The sequence below is a fragment of the Echinops telfairi genome, unplaced genomic scaffold (assembly GCF_000313985.2).
Source record: "Echinops telfairi isolate 266 unplaced genomic scaffold, ASM31398v2 ScPeMD7_7469;HRSCAF=8507_1, whole genome shotgun sequence".
NCBI lineage: Eukaryota > Metazoa > Chordata > Mammalia > Afrosoricida > Tenrecidae > Echinops > Echinops telfairi.
The window spans coordinates 115,732,494-115,748,190 of record NW_022111373.1 but is presented as its reverse complement, the minus strand read 5'-3'; the positions used below and the strand labels follow the sequence as shown (position 1 = coordinate 115,748,190).

The window sequence follows — 15,697 nt, the reverse complement described above, 5'->3', positions numbered from 1 at the left end:
CCATGATTAGCAGAAGGCTAATTGACAACAAGCTACGCAGACTACAGAACCTTGCTTGCTTAAAGTGAAGAAGATTTGAAGCACCCATTGATAAATATAAGAATATACATTCTTCGGTATGGCTTACACCTCAACATTACACCTCAACAAAATTGGTAACTATAAGTAATAGCATGATAAACAGATAAAAGATAGACGTTATCAAGGATTTCATTTTACTTGGGTCCACAATCAATGCTCATAGAAGCAGCCGTCAAGAAACCAAAGGAGGTTTAGCTGCTGCACATGGCTTATTTCAAGTATTGAAGAGCAAATAGGTCACTTTGAGGACTAAAATGCATCCAACCCAAACCATGCTTTTTCAATCTACTTGTAGGCATAAGAAAAATAGACAGTCAATAAAGAAGATAGCAGAAGGACTGATGCCTTAGAATTCAGATATTGGTGCAGACTACTAAAAGGACCATGGACTGCCAGAAGAACAAAACAAATCTGTCTTTGTCAGAAGTACGGCCAGAATGCTCTTAGAAGAGACAACTTTGCCTCGTGTCCTTTGGTTTTCTCCTTTCTCAGGAGAAACCAGTCCCTACAAAAGCACTTCTTGCTTGGTAAAGTAGAGCGTCATCTAAAAAGAGATGGGTCCTTGTCAAGATGGATTGATGCCATCGTTGTAACCATGGGCTCAAGTATTATAGCAATTGTGAGTTTGGCAAAGGACCAGTCAGTATTTCATTCTGTTGTATACAGGCTTGCTATGAATCTGTGTTGACTGGACCACACCTAAAAGCATGTCACCAAAGAACACAGAATGAGCCTTAGGTATTTTGTGTATCACCAAAATCAACTGATATGTCATCTATGACATCGAATGCCATCTGATGTTTGCTGGTGTGTGAGCTGATTGACCATAGGATCCAGGAAGAAATTCTAGTACCAAAATAATGAATAATGTGCACTACTTCAGATATGGTGTTGAAACTTTGTCAATAATACTGAGTAGTAGAAATGTTATCTTCTGACTTGAAATGGAAGCAAGCATATATGAACAGAGTAGATAAAGGCCCTGGTTATCTTAATTTTTATTGATTTTAAATAACCACTTGTGTCTGATTCTCTTTCTTAACTTCACAAAATTATTTTCAATCTAAGTGCTTTTAAAATATTGATTGAAGACTCTTACACAGGTAATACATGAAGATCAGCTTGTTCTTTCTTCAATATTAACCGTCACATTTTCTCTTAAAGGCAGAAATGAACCGTTTCCAAGATACAAAGAGACTCCTTCAAGACTATTACAGAGCAATGGAAAACAAAATGCCAATAGAAGACAATAAGAAGTTCACTCGAGTCCCATTGGTCCAACTGGACAATAAAGACATTTCAGAAAGCCAAGTTAAGTAAGCTATCATACTCCATTTTAATTGCTATGAACATAAAGTTTATGATTTTAAAATCGAATGTCACTGATAAAACTCATATAGAAAAATCCAATAAATCTCTAAAAAGTTTTATAAAATGTAAGTTCAATGTAGGTGTATCTGATTTACAGTGAACATTTACCCAATTTCCTACAGAGACATAAAATAGTTTATTGTTGAGTGCTTTCACAGGATCCTCTAAAGATAATAGGCAATAGATGGTATTTATAAATCTTGAATGTGCAAATATTTTTGGTTCCAAGTATTTTTGGTAAAGATCTATAAGCTTATATCAGTTTTATGAAAGATTTCAAGCAGCTCTTTGTAGCTTAGTATGTGCGTGTGGCTATAGACGTGTATATATATCACATTACATAAATGAAATTGGAGAGATATGAGTCTTCTTTTACAAGTGAGGAAATTGAGATTCCATAAAGACCGAGTCATGTGATTTTATGACTTTATGAAGCCCAAGTATTACTATTTTATTACCAGCATTAATATGAATGTCTTAGCAGAAAAATCCTGGTAGAAAGAAAATGCCATTGATGGTGAGAATAAAAGAAAAATTACAGTTTCAGGCAAACAGCCCTGTCCAGTGTCAAAGTGTGCGGATAACTTCTCTCATAGACACAGGAGCGGAGAGTGAGGGAAGAACACTGAGGTGCCGCCAACAATACAGAAACATCTGTAAGTCACGGAGAGCGAGCTGGGGGTGCACTGGAGCTGATGGTAATCCAATGTGGTTTCCCACTATGAAGCATTAAAAAGAGAGCTAGAATATAAGAATTGAGATAATAAATATTTTAAATTTAATAAATGCATTAAAAATAAGTAATATTAAGCAATAAATTAATTAATACAATTAAGAATTAAAATATTCTCTCATTATCAGTAAGCAGCCATGAAGAAACAAGAAAGTATAGCTATGAAGAGGGGGGACAGGAAGAAATTAGATTTTTTAATTAATAAGTAAAGCACTGACTATGAATTTTATATTTCTAAAGAGAGAAGCTGTGTTTTGTATTAGAAGTTGTGCCCATTTTATAATTTTGCTCAGTCCATTCAGGCAAGAAATAGGTGAGAAAGTAGCAAGCATGTTTTGAGGACAGATAAGCCAGGACGCACCCTGGGTCTATTATTTACAAGCAATCTGTAAGTGAATTAAGACTATTTTTCTGTTTAGCAAATCACTTAAGTCTCTTAAGCCATAGTTTCCTTATCTGAACATTAGACTTGCTCTTCAGTAGAGAAAATAAAACCCTCGAATAATCAGAAGACATGAGATCAAGTCTCCACACTCTACAATCGGCTGGTATTATTATTGTTGTTGTAGGAGCCCTTGGAAGCGGAGGCTAGGCATTGGGCCATTATCCATACGGTCAGTAGTTTGAGCCCCACAAGATGCTCCAAGGGAGAAGGAGAACGCTGTTTGCTCCCTTGTTGTTCTGGCCACTCAGACCACTAGTTAGGTTTAAGGGCTACAGAATCTGGAGGAATATTTTTTTTAATTTTTAAAGAAAAACACTGTGTCTATTTACACAGTCCATGTCAAGAAATGAAATCAACAACAATATCCTGTTAAACCTCCATTTTGTGGTTCTCTTCCTTCCCTGCCTTCTGTCCTCCCTCCTCCATATCCCTTCCCTCTCCCTGTGCCAACCCTGTCCCTGGTCTCTCTGGTAGTCATCAAAGTCTTGTCTTTGGGTGTGTAAATTATGCTTCATTTTCTTTGTTTTTCCTTATAATAATGGTGTTATTAAATATTTATCTTTGCAAGATCAACTGATAATGCTTTCTAGCTTTATCCACGTCTTGTATTGTTTAAGAGAGTTGCATTGTTTTTTTAATTGATGCATGATATTCCATCGGATGCATGTGCCAGAGTTTGTTTATTCATTCCTCTATAATAGGGCTTTTTGTTTGCTCCCACAAAAAGGGAGGAAAAATAAAACAGAAGTCTTTAGTGACAAACAAGTGAACCATTTTCAAACAACTCCAAAAGGCTTTCTACTCCCATAATGTTTGACAGTCTTGGAAATTTTTAACAAGCAGTTCTGTTCTGCTCTAATATATTCTGCTCTATCAGGTATCTATGCGTCAGAATGAACTTGAGGGCAGTGAGTTTTTGTTGTCGTTGTTGTTCTTATTATAAGCTCCCTAGATAGTTCTATCCGGTCCCAGAAATAGACACAGCCTCACAAACCATTTGTAGGGTGGTCATGAGTTGGAATTGACTTGATGACAGTAGATTTAGATGGCCCAAATGGTTTTTGCTAGATTGTGCAAATGCCAAGACCTCTTGGAAGGAAATCTCCAGGCCTGTCTTCTAAGGCACCTCCGAATGTGTTCAACCTGCCAACCTTTTGTCTAGTAGCTACGAATCTGGTGCGACTATGGTACCCTAGAAGTCGGGGACTGGGAATTAACTTCTGTTAAGATTACAGCCAAGAAAACCCTAGAACCCGAGAAGTTCTGCTCTGTGACACATGGGGTTACTCTGAGTTGCAATCAACTTAACGAAAACTAAAATTATCTATCATATTTTTATTATAGCACAATCTAATAAGCTATTCTTATTTTATGTAATATTTGAATTATGAGTATTGCATGCTTCTGCTTTATCTTACCCTTCCTTATTTTAAAAAGGGATTTGAGATGGCCTCTCCCCCCAAGTTCCATTATGCTCCTTTTAGAGCCTTGTATGTAGGCAAGAAGACACAAGAGTGAAAAGGCACACCCTCTTGGAAGAAGAAGGAAAGGAGAAAAAAAAAGAAGAAGAAGAAAGAGAGAAAACCACAAGAGACATGTTTAACTCAGTAAGCTACTGGAAGAAAACTTTTTTAAAAACCACTTAATTCCAAAGGCAATATGAGCAATATATCCATGAAAAGAGGCCAACTTGCAATGTCTAGCATAGCAGAGCATTCTGTCCTTAGTAAATAATAGCAAGACAGGCACAATGGCAAAGCTATTAGTGTGGGTTAGAATGAAGTGGACAAAAGAACAGCTAGTTCTTACTTTCTGCAAAAAACACTCTGTGCCCATCTCAACCTCAAATCACTGTTGTGGTGTCATCAGTCAAATGATCTCCCAACCAATCCATCTACCACAGTCTCTTTAACATATAGAGGGAAATAAGCAGTATGTTAAACATTGTTATATGTCTTATCTATTTTTATTTCTCCCAACAATCCTATATCATTTCATCTTCATCATCATTTTCATTATCCCTATTACTATATTTGTATTATGCCAGGAGGAACTGAGTTCTGGTAAACGAACCACATTATGTTTTTCTAAATGATACGCTGCCCTCTAGAACAAGGTGTGGAGAGATAGATAATGGACAGTAACAAATCTTAAGAGATGGTCACTCAATTTTAGCGTTAACTAAATGGATACAAAAGTCACAGTCAATTAGGAGTGACTATGAATGAGCATTGTCTGATTATTGAAACCAAATGCATTCTTGTGGGTAGACGTATAGGGAGTGAATGCTCAACAAATTGCTTTATAGGCATGATCCACTGTCAGAATTGTAAGCACTCTAAGAATCAGAATGCCAAGTTCAAGAAACCTTGTTTGATACTTCACAACAAGCCCAAACTAATTATTTGCTAGAGCACAAACCAGCTTTCCAAATCCCTGCTCTTCTTCCCAACACCTTGAGATTATGGAACCAAACAGCAAGATCGGTGGTTCAAACCCACCAATCACTTTGAGGGGAAAAAGCTAAAGCCATATGCGACAGTGAAGATTTCCAGTCTCAGAAACCCTATGGAGCCATTTAACAAGTCCTGTAGAGTCCCCGTGAGGAGGTATCGACTGGATGGCAATGAGCTTGGCTTGGACTCCCCAATTTTTTAACAAAGTCATCCTTGGAACTCCTCTGTCGGCCCCACGATGAGAGCTCTTGGCACTTCCTGTCACTGCAGATGAATCCCAGTCACATTAAGTTTTCATCTTGTATATGTGCCTTCTTTTGTTGACCTTTCAGACGAGGTAAACAAGACCAGGGGGGACAGCTCAGAAATGTGCATTGTGGTTAAGAGAAGGAAATTGGCAGCCTTAAGTTTGCTGATCCAACACAGAGCAGTGCTTCGTTGGGCATATTCATCACCCATGCTGGACTCTTCATTGGGTGGGCTACCTTCTTTTAGACCTCGCCCACGCCATTGCCTGCTTCTAACTGTCCGCTCCATGACGTCAACGGAGACAAGTCATCGTATTCAAGAGTCGCTTAGCTTTATTGGGTTTGGTATTTCTTGACTGATTTATTCCTGATCAGAAGTTGATGTCCTGGATACATTCCAAAATTGCATTATTTTTCCAAAATCACCATTCTCCCCCCCCCCTCCCCGCCAGCCCCCGCTGCCTCATAATTTCAGAGAGAAAACCCAGAAATCGCATTTTGTTGTTATTGTTTATTCTAATTTTCTCCTATTCATCAGGCTTGATAATACAAAAATGGAATATTTTACTTAATGTTCTTTTCTCCATTTAAACAGTTCTTCCAGGGGAAAAAAATCACAAAGTAACCGGGTCACAAATATATAAAATCTGTATTTTTCTTTTTTTGCTTGTTTGTTCCCCCTCACCTCACCCCCAAGAATTCCTCTAGTCCCTCGAATAGCCATTTCTCCAGAAGCAGCAATGTCCAAAACAAAAGGAAAAACCATACTGAAGGGAAAGATCGATAGCTCACTAGAAAATATAGAGTTGAACCTTGAAGCAGATGAGAAGTTGGTAATGGACACCTGGCAGCAGGCTTCTTCAACAATATCCAGCATGGTAAGAAGTGCTTATTACATTTCCTTTATGTAATGCCCATCCATAAATTCCAATGTTGCCAATATGCTATCAAATGGGAAATTTGTAAAATACCTGTAGGCATCACATAAATCTAAACCTTCAAATTTTTTTTCTGAAAGCAATAATTCAATGAACAAATACGTGATTTTAAAAAAGGAGTGAACCAACACTTAAGAGTATTTTCTATGCTGGTCTTGGGTTCAAAGTACAGGGGCCAAGAGAGTCTCCCAGAGAACTTGGATGAGGTTGGCCAAGCATAAGACAATAGCTTACACCCCTTTTTTCTAAAGGAGTAAATGGTACTCCGCCCAGGTCATCTTTGCCATCTGAGAACGAGGTCCAGTGTGACTATGGCTTCTATTTTTCCCCAAAAAAACACTAGACATCCAGATTTTTATTTTCAAATATGAGATGAGAAGTCTCAGTGAAAACAGATTGCAAAAGTTCTGGGCCGAGCAAAAGAAATCACACATTGGCCCTCTAGGCCTCTCTGTTATTTAAGTTGTCCATGAGGTATGTATTTGTCTGTTCTTTCCAGTGGCTAACCAAGGGTTTGGAGTGGTGAAGGAAATCGCCCACGCTCACCCATCAGATGGGAATTGAACATAGGTCCATATAACTTCAAAGTGCATGCCTTTTTCACTGACCACACACTCCTTGGGAGGTGAAGAGACACTGTCCCTGCCTATAAGGAGCTTGTCTATAACCCAAAGGGTTATGTAACCCAAGCTGAGGGGTTCACCCCACACAACAGACAAATAGAGTTTAACTAGAACACCACGGTTTATCCTCCTGATATGGAGTCTGCCAACTGGCATATGTATTTGTTCTGGAGGAAGTCATCTTTGCAATTGCTCCAAATAGCCCCTTCAGACAGAAAGGAGTTTCAACTTCCCAAAAACGTTTGTGAAAAAGCGATAGAAGGGTGGTTGCGTCACAAAGCTCACAGCAAACAATAGAAATGTCTACCTTGGTATTTCTTGCCTCCTTTCTTGGCCGCTCAGCCTCTGACCTCTCACACAGCAGACTCCTGTCTCCTTTCTCTCCTGTTGCTTCTCCTCACCCAGTCCTTTCCTTCCCTCAGAACTACCTGTAACCCCTCAAAAACCTACAGCTCTTACCGAGCCCATTAAAATGGGATTGTGTTCAAATATTGCTGTATTCGAAAGACCGTCACATAGCCCACCATGAGCACAGGTGACACAATCCTGACGAAGCTACATGAGTTCAGCCAAATCACCTGAGCTCTCTGGGACTTCCTTTCCATATCCCTGTTCTGAGGGAGGGGAACCTTCTAGCTCTCCCTTCCTGAAAGGTGAAAGGATCAAGAGAAATATGCTATATGGAAAGGTTTTAGAAATTATAAAGATGATAAGTTAAAAATTTTTATTTAAAATACCACAATCACAGGGAAGGAAAGGGGGTGGTTGTCAGGTGCCCTCAAGTCTGCTGTGACCCACGGAGACTGCACACCACTGCCGAGTCACGGGCCAGCCTCCCAATGGTTCCTATTCCTGAGCCCGTGACTGCAGCCACTATGTCAATCCATCTCCTCGAGGGCAGAGGAGGAAGGAAGGCTTACTAAATAATGATTTGATGTTACTAATGGTTATTTTTTTACCCTCTTTTATAGTTTCTAATAGACCTTTTTGACTATGGTGGTCAGGTAACCTGACCTTTGGATTCCAGATGAAGCAGGAGAGATGTTGTCCATCTTTGCCAGGAAAACAGTGCAATTTCAATGTGGGCACCTTAACCTCAGTTTTGTTCTACATAGCAGCTTTCCCCAGCGCTAATTATTTAGCATTAGCATTCTCTCTTAATTCCTCACAAAACTCTCTTCTAATGAGCAGGTATGAAATGATTTAGAAGAAACAAGTGCTGTTTTACACCCACAATGTCAAGGCATTATTTCTCTCCCACCTTGTAAGCAACGTTGCTGGGTGTATTTTTGAATTGTGTTAATTTTTGAAAGAAACCCAGAGGTCTCTGAGGCAGGTGGCCCAGCAAAATGAAGATGATGGTAATTATCCTCATCCTCATCGCCATCACAAGGTTGTTTACAAAACCGAAAACTGCAATTTTAAGGGAAATTGCTAACTTGTGTTTTGCAAGCACTGATTCAAAAATGAATTACTTGCAATTTAGGAGAGAATGTTAACAAGTCTGCCTTCAGCTTTACCGAGAACTTGCAAGTCTAGTATATAACACGAGCTCCATTTGAATCAAAAGGTCATCTTGTAGAAAGCTAGTTTCCTCTTGGAAGCCTTTCTCTGTCCCTCCCGGGCTCTGCTTGGGATTAGGGCAGGTGTGGACACCTTTCGGAAAGGATGATTATTATTATCAAAGAAATGCCATCAGCTAATAAGCATTCGTTTCGGGGCATCCTCTGTAAGTTTAGCATGCGTGCTGGACACAAATACAGAGAATACAAGAAGCAGGACGGGCTCGACTCTGGGCACTGTAAAAGCCCAGTTAGAGGTCCTGGTAAGCTTTAAACATTCCTAGAGCAGTTGGCGACAATGACGAGCTGGTCCAAGAGACATCAACTATGGCGAGAATTCAGAGGCAATATTAACTTATCTCTTTGACCTGTAGAGCTGTAAGCTTCTGAAAGGCAGAACTTGTGACGTAGTCATCCTTCACCTCTATCAATCATTCACCTCTATCAATCATTCACCTCTATTATCTACCTCCTTTTCTTAGTGTTCCTTCACTCCATGAACCCAGAATAACACCAGGACACAACCCCTCATTTCTTCATCAGTTTTGTAATGAAGTTTTAGCTTAGTGGATTAACAGTTTGCACATATATATAGATTGTATACAAAGCAAAACTCACTGTGATCTAGCCAATTGCAGCAATATTCAGACTCCATAGGACGAAGCAGCACCGCCCCTGCGGGTTTGTGAGACTGTAAATCTTTTCAGGCTTTGGAAGCCTCAATCCTTCTCTCCCAGAGCAGCTAGTGATTTCCAACTGCTGACTTTGGGGTGAGCAGCCCAAGAAGTAACCCCTACACCACCAGGGCTCCTCAATAGAGCATGTGCTCGCAACAATTGGTTCTGGCGAAAGAAGAGTGCAAGACAATAATAATAATAATCTTACTCTTTTTACATAAGAAGAACAGATATACATCAGTGCATAAACATATACACACCGACTTCTCATTTAATGACCTGGTTAAATTACAAAGACCAGGTCATTACGTGAATACAGGTAGTATGCACCATTGGATAACATATCAAATCACAAGATGAATGGTGGCTATATCTTTATAGAACTGCCAAATTTCATCATCACATACCTGAGAATCATAGCCCAGCCATGAAAATCATAGTCCAGACCAAACCACTGAGATGCCTGGCCCATCATCTATCACAGCCAGCACTACTCTAAACTAACCTTGCACCCTAATGTTTGCTATTGCCAGATGTACATTGTTAATGTGAAAAATAGTCAAGTAGTAGTTTTTGGTTTTGTTTTTTATTGCTGACGTATGTCCAAAATTTTGACTAATAATCGAGTCAATAAAAGAGGAGTATAGTATATCTGCAGAATAGAATTTTCACAGGACACAGAGTGATCAGGCAATACACTTTGTAAGATGTAAATAACGAAAAAAAATAGTTGAGAATCGCTGGCATAGGGAAGTAGAGAGAATAAACCCATATGGATCTGAGCTTTCAAAAGAGGAATGCTTGCATTACCACAGAGCTATGACCCACTGATGGAAATGCAAGGAGCCATTAGGGAATGCAAGGGTGTCTTGTGTCAGGACGGGAGAGAGTGAGCTGCCTTCACACAGATGGCTGTGGGGAAGCTGATGTTGGGAGAGAGCCAAGCTTCCATTTAAGCAATAAATCAGACTGTGGATTCTGGTAAAGACTGGTTATTTCCAGGGGAATGAAGTTTCAATGAGATCTGGCTATGACTAAATCTAAGTGGTTATCATATTTCACCCATGCTGCATTAACTGATAGATTGCTATTACACAATCAGGTAGCTGCTGAAGTTCATCAGAAGCTCATGGAGGAAGAAAAAGAAAGCCAGCAAGTAGAAGCAAGAGAGAAATCTGCTCAGACAAGTGGGGCCAAAAAACCCAAAAAGGAACCACCCAAGAAACAAAAAGCTGTTGACAAGAAACCTAAAGGTATAGATGCTTTCAGCACCCACCACCATTGATGCTTTGATGGCACCTTGGTATAAACAAGTACTTAACCCAATACAGGGGCCACCGAGAAGCCACAGGGTTGAAATCAGGACTTCAAGCCAGTTCTTCCTAGTTCAGTCATGGCTCAAGAAGAGAAATCAGCACAGACCCAATTTTGTGAAATGTGTATCAGAATGATAGCTGGAATGGGAAAAATCACAGGTGATATCTGCTGGAAATGTAATCTCCCTCTTAGAAAACAAAAGCAGTATCCACTACTGCATAGCAATCAGACTTCTTGGTAGGCAGAGTTGAAACAATCGTGCCCTATTCAAAGATAGCAGCTCACCTCTCTGCTCCGAATGTGTGTCAGTCACTGAAGTTGTGACAATAATCCAGTGTCCTGCATCAGGCTCCTGAAAGCCTCTTTCGAGTCTTCTATCCAGTGCCTCAACCCATGATATTTTACCTGTCCCCGTATACCCACATTTTATGAATTCCAGTTGGTTCTGAATTCACTGCTTCTGCCAGACTGATACAGCTGTCCTTTGCAGCCTCATTGAAATACAGGGCCCAGGCTTCTCTGAGTCTGTCATGTTAATTGGTAAATCATATTGCATATCACTCCCACCCAACTTGTATATCCAAATATCTAGGTATATCCAGATAGAACACACTTCAAAGATAGTTTTGAACACGCTAAAGGAACACTAACTTGAGACCATGTAACTGGAAGATGATGTTCAAATTTGTTGCCACAGAGAAATTTGCAAGTAAGTCTTTTTAATTCATTCTTTCTTGGTGGCTTCTCTCCTACATCTCTGCCTAGAGGCATGGTGGAAGAGAAATTAAATAAAGCTCAAATCAAGAGACTCTTCCACCCCCAATTACCTTAGGGACCGATCTGACCCATATATTCCCTTCTCTTCTAAATGCTTCCATTGTTCCATTTTTGAAGTGACCTGAGGCAGAAAAGGACGAGAAGAAAGGACCTCACTCGTCAACCATGCATGTATTCATTAGAAATCTGCTTTGTGAGATACGCTATGATGGGCACTAAGGTCACAATCATCGTCACCATTCGCCATTGAGTGGACTCCAACTCTTGGCAGCCCCATGTGTGTCAAAGTAGACTCATGTCCCATAGCGCTTTCCGTGGCTGCTTTATCAGAGGTATCTATACCCCCGAGTCCTTTCCCCCCACTGCCTCTGAGGGGACTGGAGCTGCCAGCCTTTCACTTTGCAGCAGAGGGCACTAACCATTAAGAGACTCCTTAGTGAATACCAATATTAATAGTAACATTTACCAAAGATCAATAAAACAAACAAAAGTCGTGGCCACCCTCTAGAGTCAGAAATAAACATTTGACCAATCATTGTTCTTTCATAGGAAAGTAAACAAGGTAAAAGTGACCTTGGTAGCAAGGTCACTTCCTTCCAGCTGAAGCAATAGAGAAAGGCTTCCCGGATGTTGTATGCCAGAAGCAATCAAACTCCTTGGTGGGCTGAGTCGAAACAATGGTGCAGCACAGAACGGATAGTGGGGTTTACCGAGACAAAGTGCTGGAAAGAAGGGAACTGAGAGGTTGGTGACACTTGAAGCAGAGGGGAGAATAGAACAGCAGCAAAGAACATTAGTACATCTCGGATGCTAGTGATAAAACGAATACGCAGCATTGGAGGGAAATACTTCAGTGTACCTCAATGGAATCACTGACCATAGCCAACCCCTTCATTTTACAGATGGTAAACAACAGAAATCCAAAGAAATTAAACTCTTTCATCCATTTATTATTGGAATGAGTGTATTTTACCATGATTTACTTCTTTACCTTTATGTCTATTTTTTTTTTCATTTTTATTGACACCTAATCCATATACCATATAATTCAATAGTCTGATGGTTCAATCATATCAAGAAGAATTGTGCAATCATTGCCACAATTTTAGAACATCACCACCACCACCACCACCACCCCCACGGTTGACTCACTTTTAAACTGAGTTGTGTAATCACAATCCATTCTAGTGGTCCTCCCCCTTCCTGCCTTCGTTTACTCCCCAAATCCCTTTACCTTCATCCTAACCCTACAGCCCCTTACAGCAGTTATTGTCTCTATGCATCCACTCCTTCTGTGCTTCACAAACCGGGAAACAATAAAAAACAATAGAAACAATAAAAAAATAGAAATAAAGCAGTGAAGATAAAATAATAATAATATAAAGATAAAAATAATGAGTAAGGGGAAAAACACACCCTGAATGTTTAAAAAGCCAGGGAAGAAATTTTTGTCATGGAACACACTCATATGCACCTAGAACAAATTCAGGTTGGGTCAAAAGGGAGGTCAGCTGGCCAACTATCAAGTTTGATCCAGCATAATCAGGATTACAATGACCTGACAGTAAGGCAGTTCCACACCTTTACCTGTGGCTAGTAGGGTTCTGCCAGTGGCTTAATTAGTTACTCCGTAGATGGGTTTTGGGCTCCCATTGCTCTCCATAGACGTCTCCCAATTAGATGTTTATCATTTTAGCTCTGATACTTTTCCCTTTGTCATATTTGAATTTTGTTATTGTCATTTTTGTTTCACACAAGCTAATGTGCTTCTTCCATGTGGACTTAGTTGATTCTGAGGTTAGATGGCTGCTTGTTTAAGTACAAGCCTTTAAGATCCCAGACACTATTCTGATTGATAGCCGGGCACCATCTACTTTTGTCATCATACTTTGCTGTAGCACCCATATCTTCAGTGATCATTTCATGAAGGTGAGTATTGAGTAGGGCCATGTATTCAGAACTAACTGTTCCTGGATTGAGGCTAGAGATAAGCAGGAGCCTGGAATCCATCTACATGCCCATGGGATATGCACGACTCACGTTTACTTTGGTGGCCATAATATGACCGAATCAAAACCCCATAAGAGCAATTCCACCAATAATAGCAATAAACACACAGGCAAACAAAGAGAAAAAATTAAGGGGGAATAAAAAAGCTGAAGGCAGAGTACAAAAAACCATAGAAGCAAAACAGTGCAACATTGTCAATCTTCCCTCTAGGGTATAAGGCAATTGAGCTGATAACATCAGCCCTGCAGACATTTCCACCTTGAGCAGCAACCCACAAGTTGTTGCCCTACACAGTCTGATCTCCCAATGGGTTGTACTCTGTATGGGAATTGGTGCCAGGGGGCAGGTGGATCAATTCTTCCGAATGCAGACCCCTGCCCAGCAGATCAAAACCTGTCATGTCACTGTAAGGTGGGCATCAAGGTACTAAATATATGTTGATGCTGGGTCCCTTTCCATTGGACCAACCAAGCCGGGGGTTCCCCACCTAGATCCAAAGACCACGCCTCTCTGTTAAGTCCTTCTGTTGTAGTCCCTGAATGCCAGGCTGCCTGCAATGTCAGCTTCCACGATCATCACGGTGCTTAGTCCATGGCGTGGTTCACCGAAGGTTGGGTAGAAACGTATTCGTAGTGTCTACTCAGAAAAATTAAATCTAGCCATTGTCCCCATAGGTTCCCTAAAATCATTGTTTAGCGTCCCCTCCTGATGTGAGGACTTTGATGTCTTCGTCACAAGATTACAAACACCTTGAAGTCAGACTCTCAAGAAAGATATTGTTGAACTGACCAGGATGTCATAAACCAGGTCTCACCCCTGGGATCATCTCGTGATCATTTCCAACATCAACTCCTCAGGCAAATGTTTGACAAGTTCTTATTTTCTAATTCTCTTATGTCAGCGGTTCCCAACCTGTGGGTCATGACCCCTTTGAGGGGTCGAACGACTCTTTCACAGGGGTCACCACATTCATAACAGTAGCAAAATTACAGTTGTGATGTAGCAATGAAAATAATTTTGTGGTGGTGGGGGGTCACCATAACATGGGGAACTGTATTAAAGGGTCGCAGCAGTAGGAAGGTTAAGAGCCACTGTCTTATGTCATCATTAATGTGCTTGTACTGCAGCACTGATTAACATAATTAGGTAGGCTACAGGCTCATAAATATGAATCATATTTTGGTCATATCTTTCTGGGGCTGCTCTCTGACTTCTTCCTGGTGGGGACCTGAGAGAAACTGATCATAACAAGCCATCTTCTGCCAGTGGCTTATGACATCTACTCTACATTGGGTTTGGCTAACTCCATAACCCTCTCTTTGCACTTTCTGCTACCTCCTTTCTCCCTTATTCTAACAAACAGGGTACTCTCATTAGAGATAAGATACCACCTGGAGAGGCTCAAGGTAGGACTATCAGTATTTTACCACTCACTGTGACAAACCAGGGTTTCTACTTTCCAAATAACTATGGTTGGATAACTCTATAGACATTCTACCCATTTGGTCCAAGGATGGTGTGTGCAAGCACTTATGTGTTGGCCGTTTACTTAGCATGTTTCATTACCCTTTCAGGCAAATCACCACCTGCTGCAGAAACCTCTCCTGTAGTACCCACAACCCCAGAGGAAATGGCTGAAATAGAAAGGAGAAATGAACTGAGACTCAAAATAAAGGAAGAACATTTGACTGCCCTGCAATTTGAAGGTAACAGTTAGGGGGTGAAAATTAAGATGGTGTTTTCGGTACAAAAATAGAGCCATAAGAAAATAGCCCACAACGATCTCACCAGTTGCCTCAGACGATGTCTATAGATCATAAAGCAAACAGAAAAGGATAATGCTTTGGTTGAATTGTTGTCATATGACTATACAGGGGCCCGCGCTAGACTTGACAGACAGATTCACAGATTTAATAGTCAGACAGGCTGGCATCCGCCAGTAGCAGTCCCAATTTGCCTGTCTGCCAGGATCTTGAAAAGACGCCAAGAGAACTTGGAAAGGTTTTAAGAGAGGACATCAGTAATTAAAATCTCAAACAATAGAAACAAAGAGAGAATGCTAGGGGACTGGTGGGATTTTTTCCAGGTCCCAAAAGGGGTTGGAGCTACCTAATGTAAATGGTTTTATATTATAGTAATCATTTCAAGATCAGAATGTCTGAAAGTGGGTTCTTGGAAGTAATAGTCATAGAAGGGAGAATGGTGCATTTATAATGGTCAAGGGTTTTCCTCTCTGTAAATAGCAATGCATAGGCATTCTAGTTTATGTATCGTAGCATGCCGGGGATAACTTTGTGAAGAATGTCATTTCCAGAACACTTCATTGTGTTCATGTGGAACTTGTACATGTACCAACAGGCAGCCATTCTGAAGGGTTTCAAATCAGGAAAGACGTGTGCCAGGGTTGTATCCTTTCAATATTTATTCCATCTGTCTGCTGAGCTAGTAATCCTAGAAAG

At 40.4% G+C, this 15,697-nt stretch overlaps 1 protein-coding gene across 1 annotated transcript in view; it reads left to right on the top strand.

Annotated features, from left to right (window-relative positions):
- The window catches only part of SPEF2 (sperm flagellar 2), a 159,308-nt gene extending 145,320 nt beyond the window's left edge, over positions 1-13,988 (top strand). The window contains exons 24-27 of the mRNA XM_045285340.1: positions 1,246-1,397; positions 6,032-6,212; positions 10,237-10,387; positions 13,913-13,988. Of these exons, the coding sequence (XP_045141275.1) occupies positions 1,246-1,397; positions 6,032-6,212; positions 10,237-10,387; positions 13,913-13,947 (519 nt within the window). The 3' untranslated portion in view covers positions 13,948-13,988. The remainder of the gene's footprint in view (positions 1-1,245; positions 1,398-6,031; positions 6,213-10,236; positions 10,388-13,912) is intronic.
- The last annotated feature ends 1,709 nt before the right edge of the window (positions 13,989-15,697 follow it).